Genomic DNA, 22,930 nt, shown 5'->3' on the forward strand with positions numbered 1-22,930 from the left:
TTGAATAAATGGTTGCCCTGATGTGGCACCACAACTTGTGACAGTATGCAGCTATGAGCTAACAGGTTTAGTGTGATGTCTTTGGATAACGTGACAAAGCTTGATCCTCAACAGAAATTGCAGATGAGATTCTAGCCGTATTGTGAAAGAAGAAAATTCTTACATCAATATCAAAGGCAGTTATATTTAACAAGAATGTTTGAATGCATTGAATTTGCACATCCCTACTCAGTTATGTTCCAATTGCCAATAGTACCTTTAATAGTATGTGGAGACAGTGAATTGGCTACGGGGGGGGGGGGGGGCGACCTCTCGGCCTTAAAGATGTGATAAGAAAACATTAACATTAACACATGACATTAATCAACATAGTCAAAATGGGTTAACTAAAGTCTGGCGCACATGTGTTCATTAAGTAATCATTGCAAACTGATTCAATAGTTGTATGTTATTATTGATAAACAGTTGTCTGAGTCATTTCAATTACATATAGAATTGTACCTGTCATCGCGGGCATGCTTTGTATTTACCCTTTGGAAATATATATATATCCAATGTTAGTATCACTTTGCCGGAATGCAAGTCAACCTAAATACAGGTCGGTCGGACAGCCTTCATGATGCATTGCAGCAGAGAAACAACGAAGACAGAAAAATCAATTCTCGTCTCCCCGCTCCCCGCTAACATTAGCTTTTTGCGACATGTCATGTGCCGACACTTGTGTAAACATACCCATCCAGTTGTGTGTCATGTCTGTCTTGTTTTAAGTGGGTCATTTACAATGAGCACGCTTCGATGTGATCTGATTGGCATCGGGTGCTTAAGTCTGTATTCTGATCGTTAACCTTGTGTTTTGTATTGTTGTCTCTTCAGACTAGATCAACACAATTACAACCCCGAGTGTTGTTTGTGATTCACTGTCTTAGGATTGTAGAGGGACTTGCCGCCGCAATCTTTCAGCCTCTTTCTTTCTTTCTCTCTCTCTCTCGCTCCCTCTCTCCATCTTCATCTCTCACTCTCTTTCTCTCGCTCCCTCTCTCCATCTTCATCTCTCACTCTCTTTCTCTCGCTCCCTCTCTCCATCTCCATCTCTCTCTCTTTCTTTCTCTCGTCATCTATCTCTTTCTCTGTCCCTCCTCTTCCTCTCCCACTCACTCACTCTTGAACAAAGGGGGACCGGAAAGTCTTTGCAGCGGGAGGAATACAAAGTAGTCGCATTTCATTAATCCTAATCAGCCTTATATACATCACATGCCTCTTAAACGACCCCTTCCCAACCCAAAAGGTGTGTGTGTGTGTCTGCACCTATTATGTGTGCGTGTTCTTTTGTTAGGTGGGGAGGGGGGAGGGGGCTCATCCCCTACTGTCTGAATACACTAACTGTGACTTATCTAGACCTTAGAAGAGGGAGTTAGAAACTGGCTGGTGTTCGCCCCTCCTATTTCAGTAACCTTGACCCATACCCCTGCATGATACAAACATGTCATTTGTGTTTGTTTGTTTGTTGGTTTGTTAGTTGTATTTTAAAAGGGAACTGCTAAAGATCCAACATAATCTGTATTTTCTCATTCGGTAACGCGTGCTTAACATATTTTTAGTTTGTATTTGTTATCTATTGCTGATGTGAACTCATTTTAATAATATATCATGACAATTCCAATCATGAAACATTTTTGAAGAATCTGCTTTTCCTTTTGAAATGTAAAATCGGTTGCAATCATTTCTTACAATATCTGTAAGATTTTAAGACAGGTTGCCCGAGGCTTACTCGACATCTCAACATCACCAATAATCTATAAATATTTATGATTGTGTTAGGCAATCACTCTATATAGAAATTACAGAGACTTTTTTTTTTCTGAAATTGCGTTTTATCATCCCTTTCTTAAATATTTCACTCCTTTTGTTTGTTGATGCAGGTTGTCATGGTTCCCAGGAGGAGGAGGACTTGATGGCGTTTCTAGTCACAGAGCAGTACCAGTCTAACGTAAGACCAGTGATAAACGACTCCGATGCTCTCACTGTCTACATGGGTCTATCCATCTCACAGATAATTGATGTGGTGAGTAAGAAATCGAGGTCTAGTGGTTACGTATACAGAGTGCACACCTTGTATCACAAGCTACCTGGATCGAATCCCTGCCACAGCATGCAATAGTATCCTTTGAATAGGGCATTGAGGCGTTCCTGGTCCGCAAGCAGTATCAGTCTAACTTTAAAGAGCTTTAAAGAAAATGATTATTGTGTTTTTAATCCTTAAGCACTCTAAGTCTGTAGGGTTATGTAAATCTATATTTTAAGTACGTCAAGAAATATATTGACAGCATTAATCCCTCTTACACAAGACATGTTGACTGCATTAAATATAGTCTATTGCATATTCGTATGCATTTCATTATCATATTTGGAAGAATTTTCGATCGTATTTATACAAGAAAAGTTATACAAGAAAAGTTATAAAAGACTTAGATAAATATTTCATCCATTTGGAGAGCCTTTAATCTGAAGAGAGAGAGAGGGAATTATAATGATCCTTCTCTGTAGAGGAGCAATGCTTTCAAATATCACTAAACAAAAGAGTATTTTCATTTCTATTATCCTAAAATAATCCTCTCTATTTTGCCAAATCAAGCACCGCATCTGATATAAGTATCATTGTACGGCTGCTTCTGTTAGTTGTAGTAGTTGCCGGCTTGTCGCATGTATATACTTCTCCTGTATGTATTACATTGGAAAATCTTTTTTGTGTATATGGCTTGTTATCTTTAAAAAAAAAAAATCTAAAATCTCATTTTGTTTAATCAGTGATATATCCAAATTCTGCTTCGCTCCGGATCAGGCAGCCAGAAGTAATTTCCAAATAATTATACCTTAGTAATTTCGGATCAGTTTCTCGATTGTTATAAATCGCTTTTTAAATCATATTTCTTTAGAGAGGAGCCATCTAGGGGGTTTCCAAATAGCGTTGGATTTTTGGAGCAGTTGCTTCATTTCGATTAGTCATCCCGCTAAACCATCGTTTTTAAAAGCCTGTCGCTCCCGATAGAGCACCCAAAGGGAATTCGAAATAGCTCTGGGTTTTCAAATCAGTTGCTTAATTTCGCTAAGTCGCCCTGTTCAATCATTGTTTTAAGAACCTTTGTCGCTCCCGACCAGGGAAGTCACGATAATTCCCAGCTATACTAGTGATCCATTACTTTGACTCAAATCCGTCCGTAAATCTTGACTGAGTGTTTGCCGATGAGAGGGTGAAAATGGAGTAGAAAGAAAAGACGGCCTGGAAAACCACTATCAAATAGCACTTAGGCACGCTTGCTTAATGAGTATCAGTATTATGATGCCGCGTTCACATTGCCAGGGTTTTGTTGTAATTTCTTGCTTTACTTCCAACTATTTTTTTTAAATTTCTGACTGCATTACAAACCATCTCTTTTCCCTTTACTAATTCCGTTTGCAATTCATATTCTTCACATTCTAAACAAACGCTACATTTTGTAGATAAAGAATCTCTTTTCTCGTCATTTCCATTTTTCATCATAATACAATCATGACGTACTATATGTTATGGGTTGCTTGTATCTTTTTTAAAAGCTGAATAAGGTTCTTAAACTTGAATATCTTTATACGATTAGTTTTGATGCGCAAGTGCACAAGCCGTAGGGCCAACGTGTCAAACTTATTGAGCGAGGCGAACTTTCACCAGACGAGGTCGCACTTTCAAATTGATAGCCGGTACAAACTATTTCTCTCTCGCACACACATACATACTCTGAATTTGAAGGGAAGGTTGGAGACGGGGTGACTGGGGAGAGCGGGCCTTTTTTAAAAATAATTCTTGCTACCTAAAATAATGTTCCCTTCCTCTTAACCCCTCCCTCTTTCTCTTTTTTGTTCTCTCTCTCTAGTATGTATACATAGTGGCTCCGCGATGAGAATTTGAATGGGTGGTGTGGGGGGGGGGGGGGGAGGGGGGGGGGGGGGGGGGGGGGGGGGGGGGGGGGGGGGGGGAGGAGGAGGGGGGGGGGAAGAACGGGGCTTCCTCATGGTTACTACGTACTGGCCGGGAGGTTTGTGGAAACGCGCCATCTAAACTAAGGCGGGAAATAACTAAGGGGGAAAAATCTTTAAAACAAAACAAAAAAAATTTAAAAAGATGATGTTACATAATATTATAAAAGTGTTTTAAAAAGTACTTGGGAGTATTTATTGGCGCTTCAGATGAGTCCTATGAGAGAGCTGGATTGGGTTCCAGATGAATTTTTATAGAGTCATATAAGTTACTAGCTCAAAAACCTAAAACTATGGGGGACAAATACTAAACTCATTTCATGTTCTTGTTATCTCAGGCGACTATAATTATGATGAGAGAAATGACTTAAACAGAATGACAGAGAAAAGTCACCTAGTGAGAGAGAGAGAGAGAGAGAGAGAGAGACAGACAGACACAGAGAGAGAGAGAGAGAGAGAGAGAGAGAAAGAGAGATAGAGACATAGAGAGAGGGAGAAATAGACTATGGGAACGTTATAGTTGGGGATTTTCCCGTCTATAATATAGGTTTTTCAAAATGTGTTTATTGTACGGAATCTTTTCGGGGGTGCTCTACATTTTCATAATTATTGGTGCTCTTCGAAATGTTAAATTACCTACTCATACAGAACAAATTTGAAAAGCGAACAAACAAAATATCTCCTTACACTATATTATTTGGTTTTACACATAAACAACAGGATGTCTATCGCCGTTTAATGTTTTAAATTGTATTTTTTTTCCCTTCCTTTTAATAGATAAGGTGTATTTTTTCTTTCAAATAACGGATCAAAATGCGATAGTGTGACAGTTGTTGATATGCGCAATAATATACAAACGTTTAAAAGCCTTACGTAAAATACGACTTTGTAAATGATATTATATGAAGATTCAAGACTAGAGGTGTATTGTCCATGACATGACAACATCATAATAATGAAAGAATTTTGCAATGTAGTAGCAATTTTCTGGTACAAATGTTCTTGAAGGATTTTACAAAACCAATGTAAAATAGTATTTGGAAACATCTGGATTACGAAAAGCGATCCAGAGCAACATTATCAAGAAACAGATAATCTCGTAATTAATTAACAACGATATAAATCTTAAAGTAAAACTTCATGCAGGCGCATAAAAATACCTTCTGTGAAAAAACATGGATGCCTAATCGTCGTTCAGGTTTTGAAGTTCACAAATTGCAGAGTTATTTGTCTTTGTTTATAGGCAGCCACAAATTATTGCTCCACCGTGTTCGGTATGCAAGCTCATGACTTGTGTACCTGAAATTTTCATGAGGAAACATGAATTATTGATAATGAAAATACCGAGGAGAGTGACCGAGTTTTACCTTCTCTCCATACAAAGACAGGAAAATCAATTATCGAGGAGACTTTGACGAACAATAATAACAATATATGACTGACGACGTGCTCAATTTACAAAATATCGAACACGACAAACATGACTAAATGCTGGTATCTTTAATCAGGGGCCCCACCATAGGGATGGAGGGCGGGTATGTGACCCCCCTCGAAATATCTGTCGGCAAATCTGTTATTACTATTGACAAGTGTGTATTATTTGTCTTATCCAAATTTGTGGAATTTCTAACATATTAGCCTTCTAAAATGTCTATTTAACCCTTTGAATTATTCATGAGGATATTGCAGAATCTTACATGAAATGAATACCAATTTCGTTTTAGATGTATTAAGAAACGAATAGGAAAATGTTATGTAATTAAAAATCACTTTACATTGACAACTAAATAATATAAAGGGGGAACGTGCCCTAATTGAATTAGAAAATGACAAGAGAAGGATATGGAAAAGGAGGGTTAGAGAAAGATATGATGGAAGACAACGCGAGTCGAGAACGACCCCGACCCACCTACCCCTATTTCGACGGCTTTTTTTCCCTCTCGCATTTTATCCATATAGGACCGGTGGACTGTCAATGGCTGGGTCCGGGCTACGACACAGCCCCTCTCTGCAATGATAAGATTTTTTATTTTATTAAGATAGATGAAGTTTTCATCTCAATACCAGATTGAACATTTCATTCCTTTCTCGCATTTATTCCACCTAGTAGGACCGGTATTGCCCCCCACCCTCCCCTTCCCCTTGACACCAACACCCCATCAATGACTGGGCCCCAGCTATACGCCTCATCTCATGTTTACAAATGATAAGATGACTTTGGAAGAAGGTGGATTTTTGTTGTCATCTCGATACAGAACTGCACATTCGTTTTTTTTCTTCTCTCTCTTGAATTTCATCCAACTAGTAAGACAACGACAGATAGCCCCCCCCCCCCTCTCTCTCTACTCCTTTAATTTCTATACCCCAGCTACGCCACAGCCCCTGTCTATAATGATGAGATGATTTGGGAAGAAGATGGATGTCGCTGTCATCTCAATACCTATGTACGTGTTTGTAGACTCCATCGAGCAAACATTCGGAATGCATCTTAAAATTAATTACATTTCAACGACGTGTAGTCACGTACAACTTTTTCCTTTCATTTCTTGACTCTGGGTAAATAGCTTCATTACTCATTTCAAGAATTGTTTTATCTATCTAGTGTGTCAAACTTACCTTCAACTTATTTTGGCATTCATAGCACAAACCTGTTCAATATGGTAGTTACAAAATTTTAATAATAATGCTGCTGTTATGTCATTTTTAGTGTGCAGTGTTATTATTTGTTCTCTGTGTATGTATGGTATAAAGTGTATATTTTGTCATTGCTATACTAATGTGAACGAGAATTTGAAATCTTATTATTATTTCATTGATTTAGTCTTGAATATTGTTAAACATACATTCTCATTCCCTATTTTCTTATAAATTTGTGAATTGTCTATTACACACATACTTATAGAAAAACGGTTTTTATTTTGACCTCAGAAAACCGGCCGGTTCATATTTTAGTCTTCAGAACGAAATATACTTTGCATTATTTCCATTCAGCTTAATTTGTTTTTCATAAACACAACGTTTCAATGATCATGCTACCAAAATACATCTTCAGCTAACAATCATATTAATCCTTCCGTCGAGGAGATATCAGTTACAACCATAATATTGACAAAATGAAGAGTCCGGATGTTTTTAATCATTATTCCTCTAGGGCAAGATATCCTTGCTTCTATTTTAAGGAGAACATGACACTGATGAAAGTCTTAAACTGATCCAAGATGAAACAGTAGACAGTATTGTCTCATCAAGGGGTCAACATGAAAATGGTTGCGTACTTTTCGAGATGCATTTTTGATAGTTTTGTTGGGATTGGTGTAAAGGGACCTTAATAGTTTCAGAACATTATGATGTATTTTTGTTTTAAATTGATTATTATGTGTTTTTCTCGCCTTTTTTAAAAACAATACCCATCGCCCCCCACTCCCTCACTTATCTTAATATATATTTATATATCCCTCTCTCGTTTTAAGTTCCATTCTCTACTTTGCTACTTTCTCATTCTTCTTTTTCGTAGCGCGGTCAGCGTGATGTGACATATCATTTAGATTTTCTGTTAAATCATAGCCATCTTTTCTCATCACATTCTAGTAAAAACCTCATCCGTTATGACCATTTAAATTTGTCAGAAAAATAGTATCAAGTTTTCTTCTTTAATCTCATGTGCTGTACCCGACTTACCCAGCATGCCAAATGATAATACATGGAGGCAATAATCTCCAGAATGTCATATGTCATAGTTGTATCATTGTATTTCTCGCTTGTCTCATAATCTCCCGGTGATTTATGGGAATGGATTGCACCCGAACTCCAAGTATATACATCGTATATAAGCTGAGGAACGTCATTAGAGGTGCGTTTGGGGGACGTCAAACCCTACATTCAAAATGTGATGTTAGGACTATACTAATTGTTTCGATTCTTATTCATTTTATAAAAGGTTCATCTGTTATCGTACGGCTTGTTTCCTCTTCTTCTCCATTTCTCTTATTTCTTTCTTTCTTTCTCTTTTTCTACTATACTTCATATTATTTTACTCTTTCTCGTCTTACCCTCCTCCTCCTCCTTCTTCTTTTTTCCGTCTTCTTCTTCTTCTTCTTCTTCTTCTTCTTCTTCTTCTTCTTCTTCTTCTTCTTCTTCTTCTTCTTCTTCTTCTTCTTGCCCTTTCCTAATTTCCAGTCACCTTGTCGGCGATTTCAGTCCTCCACTCCCCCCCCCCCCTTCCGAATTTTCCGAGCGACGCCACTGGTTAAACTCAACAGCATGCAGGGATGTAATATCTCCCGGGTGTAACATGGATCTCTAAACACTGATATCAACGAGATATATACCCGTATCATGACGTGTGAAAGATGTGACTCTTCCCTCCTCGTATTGATAACGTTCTCAATCTTGCTAATTAAGAACCCCGGAAGCAGCTGGCTGATATCACACACCGTAAACATAGTTAGGTACATTCTGCTACAACATTTGCTGCGAGGAATGCATGCTAAACATGATAGTTGCTATCACCATGATTCGTCATCCCGATGCATAGTAAAGTCAGACAAGAGGTAGGCTGAGAAAGATACTTTATGAAGTATAGGGTGTCTTGGCTTCCAAGTCATCATTTACTTACTAGATACGGTAGTCATGCATGTGATGTTTCATATCACTACCACCAATCAAGCCAACACTCACCCACATAATCAATACACATCAATACCAATACCGCCAGCTTCATCCTCATGAACACTGTATACCCACCCCTCCCCAACCTCTACTTTGTCCAAGTCTCCATGAACACCAATACAACAACAACAAAAACAATTCTTCCAAGCTCTTTAAAATGGAGCTTATAGGTACGGACATTTCCAGCCTTTCCATCTGGTCCTCATGATGCCTATCAACCCCCTCTCTCTTTATCTCTTTTTCCCAGGTTAACATCGTCCACTACCCCCTTCCCCTTTTCTCCCCCTCTCCTCCTCCTCTCTCTCCCCCTCTCACCCCCTCTCTCTCTCTCTCCCCCTCTCTCTCTCTCTCTCTCCCCTCGCCTCCCTTCCCCTCTCCGTTATCCACTCTCTCCTTTCTACCTCAGCACATTTTTCAATGCACTTTCCATCTCTCAAGTCTCGCCCTCTCCTGTACATGCTCTACCTGTTACTACTTTCAGCCTCCCCCCCCTCTCTCTCTCTACCTCAACGTCATCCTTTTTATTTCCCCATAGTCCATCCCCCTTCTCATCCCTCTCCTTATCTTCACGGACCCCTGTGGGGACTTGTTGGTGATCATCACGCTCCTTGCTAAACATCACGGCTCCACCACGACCCAATATTATCACATTGATCAGACGATCGGTAGACCGAGATTGATAACCTATCGATCCACCTCTGAATCAACATAATACACCCGAATATTAAAGAAACCGACTAGTATTTACATTAACAAATCAGACTGCTGTCACCTCTCTGTCTGTCTGTCTGCCTGTCTGCTTCTCTATCTCTCTCTACCCCTATCTCTGTCTGTCTCTCACTCTCTCTCTCTCTCCCTCTCTCCCTCTCTCTCTCTCACACACACACACACACACACACACACACACCCATTTCTCCCACACACACACGCACACACACACATACACATTATCTCTCACTCTTTCAATTTTCTCAATTCGCTTCATAATCCTTTGCTTCCACTTGTTTTCTGTGCACATTTGTTTATGTTTGTTTTTGTGTCTTGGTTCGATTTGGCTAAATCATTATTCAGTTTTGTCTTCATGCACTTGACTATACGAGTATACCTGTGTCTTCTTCCCCTGCTATCTTAAAACCCCTTTCTTGGTCCAGATAAATTCTATTATCTATAATGATTGATGCAATATAAAAAAAAAAACGTATCAATGTTTGGTTAGAGATATTCTAGGCCGAATAACAGGAATAATATTTGTTTAAACTGTGGAAATCTTAAAATCATTTTAAAAGATGGTTACAAAAATCCACTTGTAATTACTAATACCATACCCCCATCGTACCTCTTCATGCCCTGGCATGGGTAATAACGATGCAACACATCAGCACCTGGTATAGAGTGATCATGTCCATTATTGATACAACTAAAAGGCGACAACTGCGTTTCCGTGCCTCCGGCACACCATCCCCTACACCACAATCCTAAACACAGAAGAAAGAGAGAGAATGGGGGAGGGAAGGGAGAGAAGGAGAGGAGAGGAGAAAGAGAGAGAGAGAGAGAGAAAGAGATGAGAAAGAGAGAGGGGGAGAGAGAGAGGGGAGGGATAGAAAGTAGAGAGAGAGAGAGAGGGAGAGAGAGAGAGAGAGAGAGAGAGAGGGAGAGAGAGAGAGAGAGAGAGAGAGAGAGGAGAGAGAGAGAGAGAGAGAGAGAGAGAGGTGGGGCGTTACGTCCGGACCTGGGAGCTATGTGAAGTTTCAGTGACCGCTCATTTATTTGCTTGTCAAAATTTTGTGTGTGAACTGTTGATATTTGTCAAAAAGGGAGGGAGAGAGACGGAGGTATAGAGAGAGAGGGGGAGGGTGGAGAGAGGTGGGGGAAGAGGGAGAGAAAGAGAGAGAGAGAGAGAGAGAGAGAGAGTGAGCGTGGGTGAGGGAGAGAGAGAGGGGTGCTGATCAGGCTACTCTGTCTAAATATTCGTGAATGAATAAATTAATAAATATTGTTTTTAAAGAGAGATACCAAAACAAGTGGAGTGGGGAGAAAGACAGTGAAGAGAAGAAAGAGAGCAAGAGTTATATTCATTTTGCGCCTTGTTTACATGCGCCTTGTTTACATTTTGTGTATAAATATTGAAGATTATAATTATTCTTCTCATTTTCATGAATTTAAATTATTGGCAATGACCGATACACAATTCAATATAAACAAAACATTATGAATGTGTTCATATGAATTTATCAATACGAAATGTGTCAACATCTTCAGTAGATAACTCATACAACTGTAAGAGGTAACGAATAATAATAATAATACTACTACTAATAATAATATTTATCAAGCGCAACATATCCATCTCTAGAGATGCTCAAGACGCATACAAATATTTTGAATTAATATTCAACATACGTAAGATTAAAGAAATATTAAATGTTAAGTTCATCACACAACCTCGGTGTGTCATGGTACATACAATGTGACACCGTGTGATTATCGCATGTAATTAATGATTCCAGTCGGACCTAAAGCTTGATCTGAGTTGTACTGCCCACTCATAACTCAATATTTCTCTACTATTTACGCAAGATCGAGAACTATTGAACCCTTTAAGTATGAACACGGTCAACCTCTAAGCAGTGGAATGATGGGACGGGCACCCCTGCCGAGACCTAAGGGTTGGCCTCCCCGTCACACCTGCCTGGCTCGCGGCAGGGTGCTAGGAATGCAACCCGCTCCATCGTGTAGAACGCTATGGGTGCCTGGCTGGGTGATCGATATAATCTTATTAGAGACTCTCGAATCAGGTCATGTAATTACCATGAAAAACAACGAAGAACATAGCTAGACAAGCCAACTCTAATATCTGAATGAATGAGGAGAGGGCAGGAATAATATACACAAGCTCAAGTGCCCCGAATCATGTGGGTACAGGAAGGGGGAGGGGGAATCGGAATTACACTACTTTACTATATATCAGTAACTTTAATTGTCAATAATGTTTAATTCGATTTGATTTGATCACCAAAATCCACGTCACATTGTAATAAATAAGGAACTAAGGACAGCAATGGAGGTTAGCAACGCCAAGATGATAATATTCCACAGAATCCACAGTCATAATGGTCGCCTTGTAAACCACTTTTATTCACACGATGAAACGAATGTTCAAATTTGCACCTTAAACCGTACAAGAAAAGTCTCTCCAAATACAGAAAATTTAAACCTCATAATGTGCAATTTTGGCACCCTCGACAAAAAGGGGTTAGCATCCGGGTAATATTGAACCTCAACAAGTAGATAGAAGAGTTAAACCAAATTCAGTTTAATTTTACACACTCGTGAGCGCTGCTACCAGGCTTGGATACAAATTTCAACTTTTATGTTTTACAGAATTGCACAGATTATTAAAGGAAATTGGATGGAAAATCATAGAATACAGTCAACGAAACGTGAAAGACATGATAAAAATGACTAAGTGAGGGATGAAAAGGTGTTTATATTAAACTCACGGTCATCGAACGTAGGGAAATTGCATATTGAAGTTTTTTATCCCATCATTTTTCTTCATATACCCCCCTCTTCTCTCTCTCTCTCTGTTTCTCCAACTCTTTCTTTTTCCACTCTTTCTCATTGGTATTTGTCTCCAATGGTGTGTCATTATTACAACATCGTCATTACCATGACATATTGCATCTTATAGTTAATTATACATGGATTAAGTTTAACTTTGTTTCTGCGAATAAAACCATGATTGTATAAATAATGCACCATAACCTCTTCTTCTTCTTTATCTTCTTCTTCTCTTCTTCTTCTTCTTCTTCTTCTTCTTCTTCTTCTTCTTCTTCTTCTTCTTCTTCTTCTTCTTCTTCTTCTTCTTCTTTACCATTGCTTTAATAGTTACAATTCAAGCAAAGCGCATCGCTTTATTAATGACGAATAACAAAATAATATACAATCAATCGAGATATGCGATGTACTTATGGGCCTATTAGTTGTGTTGTATAGGTACAGAGTACTAATGGCCCCTTCCCCCATCCCACCCCTTGATATGAAATATGTTCCTGATTAATAGAGACATACGTTAAGATATAACCCTGGACATCATGCACGCCAGATAGGATATCGCTTCCAGACACAAGCCACATCTGCTCCTGTTTTTGTCCCTCATACAATACCTCAGTCACACCGCCAAACCGACTCCAAACCGATCCATTTGGGGCCATTCGGGACAATGTAATTCTATGATCGGAACTGTGTCAGTGTCGTCGGTGTGACTAGGTCTAAAATGAGATAAAGGTGTACCTATTGATGGTCAGGTCAACGATCTCTGCATGCGGTCTCTGTCACGACCATACTCATAGTCAGTCATACAAAATATAGTTCCAATCGATGGACCAACTGTCTTCAAATTCAAGTTAATATAATTTATTCAATTGATTTTCATTTTTCACTAAAGCAATACCCTTTGGATATTGTGAATAGTGGAAATAGCATTGCATTTGTATTTTAGCTGTCAAAAAGAGTTTTACAAAACCCCATAAAACACTAGATCAAGCAACAACCATGGATCTACCTAGGGGAATTATTGATGTGGGCGGACGCCCCCATGTTTGTTGTGGCGTGTGAAGGCTAAACTATATCTGGTCATGAACTTGGTGATCACACCATCCCATATAGTTTCATTCAATACGAGTGGGCATCTCGCCAGGTTCAATCCCACTGCGAACATCCAGTTAGGAAACCACAAACGTGTACAAATTAAAACAGAATCTGATGGCAGCGTAATCAGCATAAACAAATTAGCGGCCGATTTCGACACTGAAAATAGCAACGTCCGCCCTCCCCATGCGAGGCTTCGATTGATGCGTGTTGTTTCAGCCGACGCTTCCGCGGGGTGAACACGGGATTGTGCCGTAATAACTCACCCGTGATTCGCTTAACTTTGTTTTCGCTTCTCAACCCAGGGACTATCATGCCTGTCTTTAACCTATACATGCACACTGCACGGGTTCAAGACACGCCATGATAATGCATTAGCGAATGTACGATGATGTATGTACCTAGCCAGAATGCAGTCTTCAAGGGAATGCTGAAATGATGAAGTTATTGGAAAATATAATTTCCAAAGTTTCTATGAGAACCAACCCCTTCCGACACACCCGCCGCTCATAAGGAATAATTTTCACAAGGGAGGAAGGGGGGGGGGGGATGAAAGCATACAGATAGACACATTATTAAAGATGGATAGTTCTAAAGGAATACAATGCCAGATTCAGGATAATTTGACAGTGATGCTATATGTCATGCAGAGAGAGAGAGAGAAAGAGAGAGAGAGAGAGAGAGAGGATGGAAATAAAGGTATATATTTTGGCCAGATGGGGGCACACGATTTATATTAAATTGTTTGTGTTTTTATATCAAATTATAGCGGATTTAGTTTCGGTGGGAGGGGGAGGTGCGGCCCCATGAACCCTTAACAACTTTGAATTTGAAGAGAGCCTATAGTTTGGAAAATGGGTCCAATGATAAATATTGCAAAGCTCCCTGTGCGTCGAAAATATATCTGTCATTGCTATATCTACCAGGAGACACATTAACATATTACTATATCGATGCTAACAAATTATGATTGTATATTATTAATGTATCATTCCGCAGCCTTGAATTGATTAGGGACCCAACAGTTACAACGATCATATGATTTGTTCTCCTTCATTTATTCAAATGTGTCTTTATTCCTATTTCATCTTTTACACCATCAATGTTATCTCCTTTTTTTATCTTGACTGACAGGATGAAAGAAATCAAGTTATGACGACAAGTCTGTGGGTGAGACAGGTAAGATAAACATGCTCTATTTGATTTGTTATCTATTTATAAAGATATGAATTGTAACTCTTTAATCTACATAATATGTTTACAAGGTGGAAAATAATAACTTGCCTAGAAGCTTTATAAATTATAGTTACATCCATACCGGAACAAATCGAACGAGGAGCTGAGCAGTTGATACTATAATGAAACATGTATTTGATGGATATTGTAAAGCCACTCCATTTTTCTTTTTTCCTGACAAATTAACAATTTTTGTCGTAATTTCTCCAAGACATCTATGCCCACTGGCGTAGTATCAAGGGGCACAATGATGACTCTGCCCTCGCCCCTCATGAATCAGATAGCAAGGAAATAAATAAACAAGTTCGAGAAAGGAAGGAGATGATATCACTCCTCCCATGATACCCTTTCCCAAATCGGTGGCTTCGTTCATTCTCATTTCATCCACTGAAAGTCAGAGCCATTTATACACATAGTTTGGCCAACTTGGTTTCACTGGGTCACAACATGGCGTATATTCTTTTGTTTTGTGCTTTCCTAACAAAGCATATTTGCCATATTGTGTCCAACTCGAACCGGGTTGGCCAAACTCTGTGTATAGATGTGTATAGATGGCTCTGCTGAAAGTGATGCTAGTGCCCCCTCAATGACTAGACCCATCCGTCACCACTGGCCCTAATTTCATAATGCTGTTGATTATTTGTTATTTCAGCGATGGGAAGACTACCGTCTTGTCTGGGACCCTGCAGACTATGGGAACATCACCATGGTTCATATCCCTATCTTTCTACTCTGGAAACCTGACATTGTGCTCTACAACAAGTACGTATTCCTCATTTTGGCAGTTATTATTATTAATATTATTATTATTTATTCGGCAAAAACATTGAATACAAAACAAGAGTACATTTGGAAAAGAGTCACATGGATGCCAGGAAAAAAAAATTAACTAAAGAACTATAACCCGAAGGTCTTCTTTTCCAATAATGGTATAAAGGAAAACATAATTGCGAGATGTTCCTTTGGGATTGTTATTTGATTTCGAATGAGAGAAACCGAAAGCTCTTCCCATACCTTAATCAAGGTGCTCAAGAATGAATGAGGGTTCAGCTATCAGTGTCTTTAACTCATACTTTGTGCAAGAATACAATTTGCAACTTTGTGTAAGGACGAAAACGAAACAGTAGTCAGTCGTAACGGCTTCACCTACAAAGACGTCAAGAAGGAAATCAAATAACAATGATGATTATAGTTCGCACAAAATATACAGACTTCATTCACCAATACTCCCCTGGGACTGGAACCTGAAATCTTTTTTGGCTCTGTCACTGAAAATTCCAGACTATTAATTCATTTGAATAATCGGGAGTACTGTGTGCTACTCCATAAAGTTCCTTGTGTGAGACGTTAACTGTTGATCTTTCGTATACCGTTGTATTTTCAGTGTTGGAGGTTCCTACGCCATTACCATGCTGACCATGACTCAGGTCTATCCCAACGGCACCGTGGACTGGTTCCCTCCCGCCGTCTACCGAAGTTCCTGTCCCATCAACATCCACGACTTCCCCTTCGACGAACAGCGATGCCCCCTCAAATTTGGATCCTGGACCCATGATTATAGCAAGATCGACCTGCAACCCATCTCGGAGTTCGTGGGTCTCGAGCGGTTTTGGGAAAACCAGGAATGGGACATAGCCGAGACACCAATCGAGAGGCACAAACTCCAGTATCCTTGCTGCGATACCGAAACCTACGTTGACCTGACCTTTACGTTCGTCTTGCACCGGAAGTCGCTGTTCTACGTCGTGACCTTTGTTCTGCCCTGCTGCATGATAGCGTTTCTCACCATCTTCGTCTTCTACGTACCGTCCAATTGTGGTGAGAAGGTGAGGATAAAAGGATTCAATATCTGAATCTACCATAAAGCCAGAGTATCCCATTTAATGAAAATGTGAAGAAAAAAAAAACGCAATCGAAATGACGCATCGTATGCGTAATGCTTGTAGTAATTTTGATTGCGCCATTAGCTACCCAATCAATCTAACGAAAGCAATAAGCTCATACGCCAACAATTAAAGCAATGTTTACACTATCCTTTTTGCAATCACTTTTTGTACGACTCCACTCTCGCGTGGTGCTCCAGTCAAAGACCACACCAGTCATTGACGCAGTTCTCGGTTATGAATAACGTCTTAAGTACAACAGGCATATAATAGATAAATTGACACTGGCTATGTTGAGAAATTGCACTTAATCAACCCAATGAAGCCAATTATTTCATGCGTTATCAATCCAATGCAATGTTTGCACTATTCATGTTGCATTTATTAAAATAAACTACGTCACTGTAACATTGCGCTTCAAGGACCGCTTCAGTCGTTGACGCAGTCCTCCGTCAGCAAAAGACGAATTGCGTGCAGCGGGCATAACAATCCATTTGACACTGACAACTTGGATGAATTATGCCTGTTGCATACGGCACCATTGTACCAGATTGCGTCAAAGGCCTAATTGGCACGTCAATAAAATGACGCTTCGTTTGCAACGAGTGTAAGTCATTTTGACTGATGATCGTCTCATCTTGTTTCCTTTTCTTCCTCATCACCAGGTAACGCTCTGCATCTCCATCCTCCTCGCCCTCATCGTGTTCCTGCTCCTGATCGCCGAGATGATCCCGACGACCGCAGGCTCGATCCCGCTCATCGGCATCTATCTCCTCTTCTCCATGGCCATGGTTAGCGTCTCCATTACAGTCACCGTCATCATCATCAATCTCTTCCACCGATCGGCCCTGACGCATACCATGCCCTGCTGGGTCAAGTTAGTGTTCATTGATTGGTTGCCGCCGTACCTTCACATGAAGAGGCCAGAGAACTACAAGTCCTATTACCCCCAGGCGGATCAACAGGAGGTGGACCATAGCAACAATGTCCACCTTACAAGAATGGTATGACCAATCGATGTGTACCACAAGATATTGCGCTTTTACAAGATGTACAGTTTTTCTTTGTACAACTGCATAATAGTTGAAGGACCTCAATGGCTCCTCGCTGCAAGCAATTAAGAAGTATATCGCTACCAACGAGTCTAAGTTTGATTTGATTTGATTTGATTTGATTTGATTTGATTTGATTTATTGGTTTAAACTCATACTCACAGTTAACGCCCTTCTGACTACTTGTAGAGAATCTATGTCCGCAGCTCCTAGGTTGTGGAACAGATTCCACAAATTAGTGAAAGTTTGTGACTGTAGGGGACTTCAAGGGAGAAGTGAAAACAGTGACGAATATTTTCATATTCATACAGTCATCTACAGTTTCACAATCATGAGTGAGACGGATGGTGACTTACGGAGACAACTGAAAACACACCGAATGACGAATATTCTCCCAATAATTATTGTAAGTGTCTCTTTTGTAGGTATGTGTTGCAATATGAACGTCTGCATTATTATGAACTGCAATTAAATCTGTACAATTATTGTCCTCACCTCCAGATGTACGGTCGTAACTCGGACACGGACCGGCAGTGCTTCAACCGTCATCCCTACCTCCGTGGAGGTTGTGGCACCGGGTCGGACGGGCTCCCCAACCTGCACAACCTCGGCATGGACAACGAGTGGCAGACACACGGACACGAGACGGAGGAGGAGATGCTCATGGATGCTAACATTGATCTCAAGGGGCTGAGGGATAACGGCAAGACACCGGCTAGACTCAAAGAGGGCCTGGAGTATCTCAATTACATCGTCGAGAGGACCAAAGATGCCGATAAAGACCATAAGGTAATGGTCTCCTTTTTTCTCATAGTGCACTTTGGTCAGTCGTGTTTCTGTAGACGGATGGGGTGGGATAATAAACCCCGATTGAAAATGTCTGTCGACAAATTTGACAACCCTTTTTATTCACACTCGCCGGCATTTTAGCTTTTATTTGTTACTTCTCATTTTGAATAAACGCACCACGCATTGAACTAGTTAACACTAAAAACTTTGCTTTCTTGATGCCTGTTGTTGAAAATATGATTCTTGCAGAAAAATCTTATATGGTTTCGATTTTGTTCATTACCCTTTTATCGCTTGGAGTTTTATAAAGGAATCAATACAAAAGCTTGAAAGTGTATTTGTCAATATCGTGTTAGTTCCCCCTCACTGATCTGTCTATTCATCTTTGTACTGTCTAGGTCCAAGCAGAATGGCATTACGTTGCCATGGTGATAGATCGGATATTTCTCTGGATCTACATCGTCATCGTTCTGACTGGGAGTATGGGCATCTTCCTCTATTCTCCGTTGCTATGGGAGACCAGTGATGTCCACATACCCGTTCCGTGGGAGAAACCTATCGAAGTCAACAGGACCGAATATCTAAATTCACTGTAAGCAAATCCAGAAATATAATATTTCTAAATTATTCCACTTTCCGATATATACCCGTCCGAAGGTAATTTTATAGATAAAAGATTGTAATCCCCCTCATAACATGATCTACATTTTGTTAATTTTTCGTTTCCATCCCGAAATTTTTCTCTCATCAGTTATCTCTGTGTCCCTATTTCAAATTACAATATAAAGTTCATATTGTGTAATGACATCAATAAGCTTTTATTTTGGTACTTTTGATAAATAATTACGACATTATAAGTTAAAAACTATTTTGGCCAATGTTTCAATTCCTGAGACAAGAGGGATGCGAGGTAACGCCCTTCTCTCTTGGCAGAAGTCTATCTCCAAATTTAACTCTTCCTGGAAATGTAACTTTGTTCTTTAAAAAAAAATCCATTTAACTGGCTTTTATCATGCCTGTGTTTGGTTCAATTTCTATTTACATTTTCTGCAGAGGAAAGATGTGAAATATTCGGAAGGATATTCGAATCCATCCCTCCATGTTTGTACCAGCCAACATTATTACCATGGTGACGGTCAACTGGACGACACTGCGTGTTGGAGGACATCGCGTTTCATTATTATCTTTCTTCACGATACGTGATTGTTGAAAGAAAAGCGCCTTAAAATTATTTTTTATTATACTGTAATTATGACTTATCCAATGATCCTCACGCTTTCGATATGCATTCATACTTATGTTTTTGTGGATATATATTTTCTGTAGAAGGCCGAGTTTTCAGATATGTACAATAAACTGTAGCTGTGTAGAATATTCCTTTTGTTGTTGTTGTTATTATTACCCTTTACTTTTCACTCATTATTTGTGGTTCAGATAAATTGGCGATAAATGCAAAGCTACATGCATCCTACATAAATTCATGTGTAACCTACAATAGTATATTTGTAAAGCGCTTAGAGACATTTGTATTAAGCGCTATATAAAAATTAAATATTATTATTATTATCATTATTATTATCATTATTATTATTATTATTATTATCATAAATACGTTCTGTGTTCTGTGTTGTAATGTGATTGCAAACTCCAAGATTAAAACCTTGCATAGTATTCCCCAATTTTGAATAGCCCCATTAGACGAAGAAGAAAAAATGTTGTTACTACTCTAAATCTAGTTATGGTTGCAATATAAAAATATAAAAAACTAGATTTTTTGCCTATAATCCATTTAGAATATAATAACATTATTTTGTGTGTTTCATTAAGCAAATTCATTTGAGGTAGCTCTTTTGAGGTTAACTCTAGTTTTGTTTTTGTTCACTGTAAACATCATAATTACTTAATGTTTATCAACATTAATTTTGTTATTTACTGAGGTTGCAGGAAGTCAGAATTCTATTTTTTGTGAAAATTCGTTTTTTTTTACATTCATTACACAAAGAATCAACCAAACAAAATTATATTACAGCTGGTGAGATGAGTCCGAATAAAAAAAAAAGGAATCAGTTTTGTGTGGTATACCTTGCATTTCAGTCAGTTGAAATATAGTGATGATTGGTAAGAGAAATAAAAAATAGCAATGAAGACAGACCCTCCTTACCCCCCCCCCCCCCCCCCAAAAAAAAGAAGCGATTTACTCCGATCGGATGAGGGCAAGACGAAAAGCTTTATTATGTCTGTTTCCAATCCAATCCAATCCAAAAGATATTTGATATACACTGTGAAAAGGTTGGGCAATATTTTCCAACACTTTGCCAATAGTCAACCCAACCATCTATTGGGCAATATTTTCGTATTTTGCCCAACAGTTGGTCAAGAATTTCCCAACAAGTTGGCTACCGTAGTCAGGCAGTTGAAGGGTCATATCTATGCCCAAATTTTGGTCAAAATACGAAACAATTATGCACGTGTGAAGTAGGGTACTTATGTTTACCAATACCACTGGGCAAAATATTGCCCAATAGATGGTTGGGTTGACTATTGGCACAACGTTGGGCAAAGTGTTGAAAAAATATTGCCCAACCTTTTCACAGTGTAGCGCCTTTTCCTTGCAGTTACAAAGCGCTGTTTTCGTTGTTATTTTTGACATATAAGTGTAACCTCGAATTCCTAATTATTTCGGTGCAAAAAATTACTTATATAGTCTAGCACAAAATAAACGTTGCAGTGTTTCTATCATTATTATTGAACAAGTCATTGTTAATAACCTTACGTTTATGTTGTGAACATAAAGCGTGGTGCCAAATGTTACTGAATATTTCTCGATCATCTAATTTTATATTGTTTACTTCTATATGGTGCATATAAGAACAGTATTCAGGCAATTTAAACAAATGCTGTACTTGACTTTCTTTATATCAATTAGCTTACTCCGTCACAAACGTGCCGACTAAATTTTCCTTTCCATTTTATTCCATTTCCCATTGTTGGGATAACAAATTGTGAAATTTACCGGTAGAGTTACAGATTATGATAACTGTTTAACTAATAATTAAAAACAAAACAAACAAAAACTAACAATCAAACCCGTCACGTTGTACCTATTTTCGAGGCTTAAAAATTATTTTGCGATCATTATCTAACCTTCCAAAGTTCGATCGAACCTGACCGACAAGATAATATGGTACCATGTGATCATCGGAATTCATATACTGTATAGAATGTGATATAAATGTTAAAAAGTATGGTAACTTAAGGCACAGTAATCTGTATTGTATAAATACCAAAACTCAAACATGCATTATCATGATGAACTATTTAGAAAGTCGCAAATAACAAGTTACAGAAAGTCGACCCATCTCTTGTTCAACAACGAAACTTACATCGGGAATCTGAGATATCCTTAAGTAAAAAAAAAGTTATAACTTATACTCAACTTTGATGTAACTGCTTTACATTCAAATATATGTAGTTTTGATATTGGTGATGTGACATGAATTATACACTGTAGAAGATGATATAACTATTAAATTTATCATTTGACAATGTTGTTTTTCCTATGTGATGAGAACAATGAATGAAGATGACGTACTCACATTATACGAGGATAATTCATATGAGAGTTATGATGATGAATCTTTTTATGATAACTGTTGATGTTGATAGTGATGATGAAGATCGAGGCAATATTGGTAATAACGATGATGGAGGTGATGATGATGATGATGGTGGTGATGACGATGATGATGAAAGAGATAATGATGATGATGATGATGATGGAGGTGATGATGTGATGATGGAGATGATGATGAGTATGACGATGATGATAATAATGATGATCGATGATGATGGTGGTGGTGATGATTATGATGATGGCAATGTAGAAACTTTGTTACTCAAAAGAAGTTTGCAAATTCTATCATGCGGAAGAGAAATGATGCTAAAAGTGGGAAAGATTGTCATGGGTTCATCATTTCAATCTCCATGCCACTCAAAATGAATATCATTATATCAAATCTTATCTTCTGTAGATAAAAAGTAGGCCTACTAAAACAATGACGGATGCTATTGACAAACATGAGGGAAGATTTGAAATAAAGCAATTATTTGGGGGTACCGTGAAGATAGATTGCAATTGGAGAAAAAAGATCTAACACAAAGTTTAAACTATAAATGTACAGCTTAGAAATTCGGGCACCCTTTCCCCTCTCTCTCTCCCTGTTTCTCCTGCTCATCCATCTATTTCTCCCCTTGATAGATCATTTGAAAATAGATTTCTCTGCTTATTTCCATTTCCGCCCGTCCTTCCATAAAAACCTCTTCTCCCCATCCCATTCAACTCTTATCTGCCTCTCACCTCCTAACTCTTCTTCCTCTCTCATATCATTTCTCTCTACCCCCACCCCCCCCCCCCCGACACACACTCTCTCTATCTCCCCCATTCTATTTTTCTTTCTCTCTCAACCCTTATTTCTCTCCCATCTCTCATTACACTGTCACAATATCCCGACGAAGCATCGAAACCAAACCTACGAAATGATATCAACGTATCATTTTATTTATATTTGTTTTATTTGTTTTGGAAGCGATCCCCCACCGCCTACCCCCTACCAAGCTATCTCTTTTTCATTTTAACCATGCTGC

At 38.8% G+C, this 22,930-nt stretch overlaps 1 protein-coding gene across 1 annotated transcript; it reads left to right on the plus strand.

Moving 5' to 3' along the window:
• The first annotated feature begins 1,924 nt into the window (after positions 1-1,924).
• Positions 1,925-19,839, plus strand: LOC584690 (neuronal acetylcholine receptor subunit alpha-3). The gene is made up of 8 exons (XM_030991506.1): positions 1,925-2,062; positions 14,461-14,505; positions 15,215-15,324; positions 15,947-16,388; positions 17,111-17,449; positions 17,999-18,286; positions 18,685-18,878; positions 19,340-19,839. Exons 1-8 carry the CDS (start codon positions 1,952-1,954, stop codon positions 19,350-19,352), a joined length of 1,542 nt encoding a protein of 513 aa, XP_030847366.1. The 5' UTR covers positions 1,925-1,951; the 3' UTR covers positions 19,353-19,839.
• The last annotated feature ends 3,091 nt before the right edge of the window (positions 19,840-22,930 follow it).

This window comes from Strongylocentrotus purpuratus, unplaced genomic scaffold (assembly GCF_000002235.5).
Source record: "Strongylocentrotus purpuratus isolate Spur 01 unplaced genomic scaffold, Spur_5.0 spur5_scaffold_2, whole genome shotgun sequence".
Taxonomy (NCBI): Eukaryota; Metazoa; Echinodermata; class Echinoidea; order Camarodonta; family Strongylocentrotidae; genus Strongylocentrotus; species Strongylocentrotus purpuratus.

Excerpts from the sequence above, each read along its gene's own strand:
- LOC584690 (XM_030991506.1), top strand. The coding sequence starts at position 1,952 with ATGGCGTTTCTAGTCACAGAGCAGTACCAGTCTAACGTAAGACCAGTG. Across the intron at positions 2,063-14,460 it reads TCTCACAGATAATTGATGTG|GATGAAAGAAATCAAGTTAT; the intron begins GTGAGTAAGAAA and ends CTTGACTGACAG. Across the intron at positions 17,450-17,998 it reads ATGTCCACCTTACAAGAATG|ATGTACGGTCGTAACTCGGA; the intron begins GTATGACCAATC and ends CCTCACCTCCAG.